This window comes from Nestor notabilis, unplaced genomic scaffold (assembly GCF_000696875.1).
Source record: "Nestor notabilis isolate BGI_N333 unplaced genomic scaffold, ASM69687v1 scaffold27714, whole genome shotgun sequence".
Classification (NCBI taxonomy): Eukaryota; Metazoa; Chordata; class Aves; order Psittaciformes; family Psittacidae; genus Nestor; species Nestor notabilis.
Genome location: NW_009926484.1, coordinates 30,324 through 36,521, shown reverse-complemented (window position 1 = coordinate 36,521; position 6,198 = coordinate 30,324). Strand labels below are relative to the sequence as shown.

The 6,198-nt window shown below is 37.6% G+C and overlaps 1 protein-coding gene across 1 annotated transcript in view; it reads left to right on the top strand.

Annotated features, from left to right (window-relative positions):
* VWDE (von Willebrand factor D and EGF domains) overlaps positions 1-6,198 on the top strand; it is a gene marked incomplete at its 5' end in the record, with an annotated part of 32,840 nt that overhangs the window by 8,756 nt on the left and 17,886 nt on the right. Inside the window, 5 exons of the mRNA XM_010013558.1 lie at positions 814-1,028; positions 1,346-1,419; positions 3,337-3,610; positions 4,273-4,481; positions 4,905-5,890. Coding sequence (XP_010011860.1) covers positions 814-1,028; positions 1,346-1,419; positions 3,337-3,610; positions 4,273-4,481; positions 4,905-5,890 — 1,758 coding nt within the window. The remainder of the gene's footprint in view (positions 1-813; positions 1,029-1,345; positions 1,420-3,336; positions 3,611-4,272; positions 4,482-4,904; positions 5,891-6,198) is intronic.

Sequence of the window (6,198 nt, the reverse complement as noted above, 5' to 3'; positions counted from 1 at the left end):
TTCCTGCTGGTTTCATTCTTTGGAGAAGCTGTTACATTGTAAATACTTTCTAAAATGTTAAAACAAAATATTCACAGGCTGTACATACTGCTGCTGAAAGTCTGGAAGAATGGGTCCATAACCTGTTACTTATTAGTAGGTGTTTTTGGCATCTATGAATATCATAGAATCATAGAATAGTTAGGGTTGGAAAGGACCTTAAGATCATCTAGTTCCAACCCCCCTGCTATGAGCAGGGACACCACACACTAAACTATGTCGCCCAAGGCTCTGTCCAGCCTGGCCTTGAACACCTCCAGGGTTGGAACATTCACAACTTCCTTGGGCAACCTGTTCCAGTGCCTCACCATATCAGACACATATTCTTTAACTGAAATGGTCAGAATGCCCAAATGCTTGCAAAATTTATAATTCGGTTCATTTTGTTGACCTGTTGTGTTGCAAATACTGTCTATGCAGTCATTAAGTCCTCATTTTTTACTATTATTACCATTTTCTGTAGTACTTTCTCAGGCCCAAGTCCTGTGAACCCCAGGAGGAGACTTGCCTATGCAGACAACTGGTTTTATGTCACATTAGCAAGCCTATCATGTTTTCCATTTGTCTAGCAAAATGTAAAATTCAAAACCGTTTTCTTGGGTTTGTATGAAGATGTAGAGAGGGGGTTTTGCATGACCAAATGCAAGAAAAATACATCATTATTTTAATTTCTTAAAATATTTGTAAATAAGTTAGTATCGAGATTAATAGTAGTTTACAAAGTGTGGTGTATTTAGCAGAAAACTCACTAATGATGTGTTTTTATTAAAACAGGTAAAGAGCACTTAGGTTTAAACTTGGCTCTTTCTTCTTGTCATGTGGATCTTCTCCAGAAACCCTGCAATAACGGAATCTGTAGTCAAGCTGTAATTTATTTCACTGCTGTGACAGACTTTATGCAGGATGGAGACAGAATTACCAGAATTGCAATCAAACCTATATCCAGTGAGAATTTCCTGTGGAATGGCTATGTTCCAGAAAGCACACAGGTTGAAAATCTTCATGTTAAGCTCTGTAAAATGCCCAGAAACACGGCTGATCTTAACGAAGCTTCTATTCCAGTTATGACTTGCCGACTCACATCAAGATTTCTAAAAGTGGTCAATTTTTCATTGTTTTGTTTTCATTGAATTGCTGCATTTTCATTTGAATTATTATTATTTTTTACATTGATACGACAGCTCAGATTGATTAAAAGTATAATATGATGTATTTATTAGAGTGTAAAGTAGCAGCATAAGATAATGCCTAAGTATGTCTGTTTCCCAGTCTGACATGGCTCACTATATGCTTCTTTGTTTTGAAGATTACAGTAAAGGATCTACCCACTGCCTACTGCTACTCATTTACTGACCCTCATATAATTACATTTGATGGAAGGTAATCACTGGGTTGCTGCTCTTAATTTTAAGTGTGTTGGGATTTTTTGTAGGTGGTTTTGGGGGGGTTGATGTATTTATCTATCTATTTACTTATTTATTTACAATTTGTGCTGGTGATTCAAGTTAACTGTAGTTTTCCACAACTGTACTCTGTATTTTACATTCTTTCTTGGACAATAAGGGTAGTTTTGCCAGTTATGATGATGTTTGAAATATTTGTATTTCTAAATGCAAGTTTTGGGTTTGTGGCAACAGAGTGAAGCAAACGGACTATTTAGAGGAGTATGCTAAAGAGAGGAGTGGTTGCTGTACAGTCTGTTTACTATGAAAGATAGGAATGTTCTTAAATATGAACAATGATAATTGATTAGATGACAGTGTTTTAATGCAAAGGTGCTTCCACTCTACAGCATAGTTTCCTTATTGCTGGGTGTCAGTACCTGAATCCTTGCAAGGATCAAGTTGCTAAAAGTTATCTGATGTCTGTGTAACATTGTGCTGAGTTCATTAATAGCGCTGAAAGTGACCTATTCACTGCTGTTACTTGCACATCACTGACATTCACAAAACGAAGACAGCTTCCTTGGCCACAGCTGGCATGTTTTTGGTATGCTTCTGTCTTTCAAAGTGTTTCTAACCCATGGAAGGTGTCACAGCAAACACAGGTTCCACACTTGAGACTTAGTACTTCTGCTGAGCAGAGAATATAATTCTTCAAGTGGCAGGGCTAAGAGGAGGATATGTGGCCTCAAAATAAGGATGTTCAGCCCACAACCCCATTCTTCTGTGAACTTCATAACAGAAGGGAAAAAACAAGTTGTAATTGCTTCTCTGCTAGTGCTGTGACTAGTAATAATCCCAGTGACTTTGTTATTATTATCCTTATCTTGTGGTTCTTCCTTCAGTGGAAATTCTAGGGATGGCCTGACTGAGCATTTTAACCATTAGTGTGTTGTGATCAAGCTTTTTTATGATTTACTGTCTACTGTCATGTGGTCCATCTGGAAGCATAATGCTGAGCTGAGGGGAAAGAACTTTCTTTTTAAGGATGAAGTCTGTTGCAACTTTATTTTACAAATTGAGGAACCATATAGAAGAGGAACTGGCCTTATTGAATCACGAGTAATCCTATGCAGTCCCAGTAGGGTAGCCATCTGCAGTTTTTCTGCTGGTCCATTATACACAAAGCAAATCACCATGCTGCAATTAACTGTCAAATGCCATTTATAGCCAAGAGGCTGTAGCAAAAGTTGGTATTTTTTTCTTTATTTCCTTCCCCTCCCTTTCACCACTGAATCATTAAATTGGCTATTTTAACCTTGCTTCAGGGAACAGGTGGCTAACCCTGTTAAAAGGGTTAAAAAAAAAAAGGAAGTCTTTATTTATGGGTTTCTACCAATGATTTTCATCTTAAATAATTTTCAAATCTTTGGGAATAAGCATTCCCCATCTTTGTCTTAATAAAGCAGACTTTTTTAAAAATATGTGACTTTCTAAATCATCTTGTCAAGGGTACTTACATAGTTTTCAGCAGCTGCACACTGTTATGCATCTTACTGCTCTTGCCTCATAGGTGTGCAGCTGTAGAAACATAAAGGTTGAGAAGTATCCTCCAGTTCCCTGTAATAAGCACTGTTAAAAAAAAACCCAAACAGAACGGCAGTGGCTTCCTGGTTGTGTTTCCATTCACAACCATTGTCTACATATACTCGACTCATGATCGTTCTTTTATTCCTAATTTTTCTGCTGTGAACAGGTTTAATTTTTTTTGATTTAGAGCTGTACAGAGGAAGTATGATGGTGTTTGTTCAGAGCAAACCAAATATTAGAAGTCTGTTTTAAGATGAAGTTGCTGGCATGTTATACCATTATTTTATAACCAAACTGATATCACGTGCTATTCTTTTGATTCCAGGCTCTATGACAATTTTAAAACGGGAACATTTGTTCTTTACAAGAGTACATCTCGAGATTTTGAAGTTCATGTTCGCCAGTGGGAATGTGGAAGTCTTCACTACCCAGCATCCTGTAACTGTGGCTTTGTTGCCAAAGAAGGAAGTGATATAATTGCATTTGACATGTGCAGTGGTCAGGTACATGAGACACAGCCACAGTTATCTGTAATAAATAGAGACACAACAGGAAGCAACGTTAGAATCACTGAATCCTACCTAGGAAGAAAAGTAACAGTAAGTAGCAAATTACTTGGGGATGTAGTGGTTATCTCTACAGTTATTTTTACCAATTCACACCAATTTCAGAACTAAAACATATTTTCCGAAATTAAACAATAGCATAATGTTTATTTTACACTTATAGTCCTTTGGCGAGTGTTTTTTGCTTGTAAGTGAAAGATGATGTCCTCAAAAGCTAGGATGTGTTAACATGCACACCTTTGTGGAACCATGTTGTCAACCGCAGAATTCAACCCTTGTGAGGAAGGTGCAGTTTTCAGGTGCAGCAGGCACTTATGTAGAAGCCCTGGTGTTCCAGAATGGTATCTCTGTTTGCTCTGTTTCACTCATGCCAGTGTCACCTGGGAAGGCTGTGCATGCAGATAATTAAGTATGCCAAATAACATCTACAGAATTGGAAGTTTAAATGTTCTTTCTAGAGAATGTGGCCCTCAATTAAAACGTTCACATTTACTTTTATAATTTCCTGTAGCTTTTCTTTTGTAGATAGAATTGCTGTATGAAATCTGTCAGATCCAGAATAGCTAGATCAAGAATTTGATGGGATGTCTTCATATGCCTGGTGCTTTCCAATTGTTCCTTAGCAGCAAACATACCTGCTTTTATTAGGTAAAATAATAATGTTTTTCATGATGATATTGTCAATCTTGTTTTAGGTTTTGTTTTCTTCTGGAGCTTTTGTTCGTGCTGATGTGAGTGAATGGGGAATGAGCATAACACTGAGGGCACCCAGTTCAGATTACAGACATACAGTGGGACTCTGTGGCACCTTTGATGGAAGTGCAGAGAATGACTATCACACCACAAGCGGGGTGGAAATCCCAAACCATGCTAATGTTCCTTTTTCTTTTATTAAGGAATGGAGGTAACAAAATACTTCTGTTTCCATCAAATGTCATCATTTTTTCAACCTTTCCTTCATGTTCTTAAAAACCTGTCAAAAAAAAAAAATCTAAGTGTTTAAGTTAATGCTAGAATGCCATTGTTATATTCCATAATGAATTGAAAATTGAAACTGAAGTGCCAAATTGGTATTTAAGGTAAGACTAGTTTGAGTAGATTTTGAACAAAGTATCAAGGTATAAAGAAAATATCTGTTCTTATTTCTTCTATTACAAGTTACTCTCATAGTTTTGTGATTTAGCTGGTCTTTAAATATAGCTGTATGCTGCAGATTCTGTGATCTATGTTGTAGAAATATGAAACAACAAAAAGCAAAACAATCACTGTTTTACTAAAACAATGAAAACAGTTCAGGTACAGTTTCATCTTTTCCTTTCTTCTCTAGAATTTCACCAGGAGACAGCTTGTTTGACAAGACACCTGCTTCTTTAACATCTTCTAGAAAAATGGTCTTTTGTGACTGTGCACTTGAAGACACTGAACTATATCGATCAGTGAATAAACTAGAGACAGTTTATCAGTCAGAATTTTCTCCATCTTGTAAAGAAAGTGAAAATGGTAAATTTCTTTCTTTGATACCAGGACTGGATGTCACTGCTGAGTATCTTGGTCCTGTAGATCTTGTCAGAGGCTTAAAGAAACGTTCATCTGCACATGAAATGGATTTATCTACACTTCTGCAGAGGGAGGATAATCAAACCAAACTTCATGAAACATCACTAGTAAATACGCATGTCTCTGCAACCTCAGTGGGAAATACTGGTCTAGAAAGAGAAGGAACTTCAAGCTTGGGCATTAGAAGAAATTCTCACCGTTACAGCAGTCATCTTGACAAAAGTCAACGTGTTACAAGTAGGGGGAAGCGCCAAAACTATTATGAATACCATCCAGTATTTCTATTCCAAAGTCTTAGCCAAACAGGCTTAGACGTATATAGTTATTTTTTCCCAGAGGACTATGCCACTGACACAGACCAGAAGTTTCTTCCTTCTTGGCCCACACTCTCTGGCCTCACGGAGTCTAGCGCTTTGTTACTATGCCAGCAGGCAATAGCTAATTCCAGTATAGGAAGATCTTGTGGTGGCCTTCTTGGCCAGCGAATAGAGGATGCAATAAATATGTGTGTTAAAGATTTGCTGCTGAAAGATGACCTCAGTTGGGCAGAAGCTTCCTTAGCTCTTCTAGAGAATGAATGTGAGAAAAGAGTTTTAGAAGAAATAAATTACAACCAACAGGAACTTGAAGAGTCAGTTGAGAGCCTACTTATTGCACTAAAATGTCCCGGTCTCTGCAGTGGTAATGGGGAATGTACGGAATGGGGCTGTACATGTTTTCAAGGCTATGGCTCATATGACTGCAGCATACTGTCTGGTAAGTGGGGCAGAAAAATGAAACTTACTTAATAATGCTCTCAGTGCTTGTGCAACATGCATTTATTTTACTGCCTTTTTCTCCTGTTTTGTATGTCAACAAGAGTTCCCTGCAGTGGCATTGTTCATTACCCAGCAAGTTCCATTTTAATACAGCCATAATTATTTGCTATTCAGCCTTCTAGTTTCTGAAGGGCAAAACGTGGGCTTAGTTTCTGGTATGTCAGATTTAACAAATCTATCACTCAGTGAGTTTGCAATCCAGAGGATTGCCCCAAGAAATTAGCAATGTTTCCACATTCTTCAGGG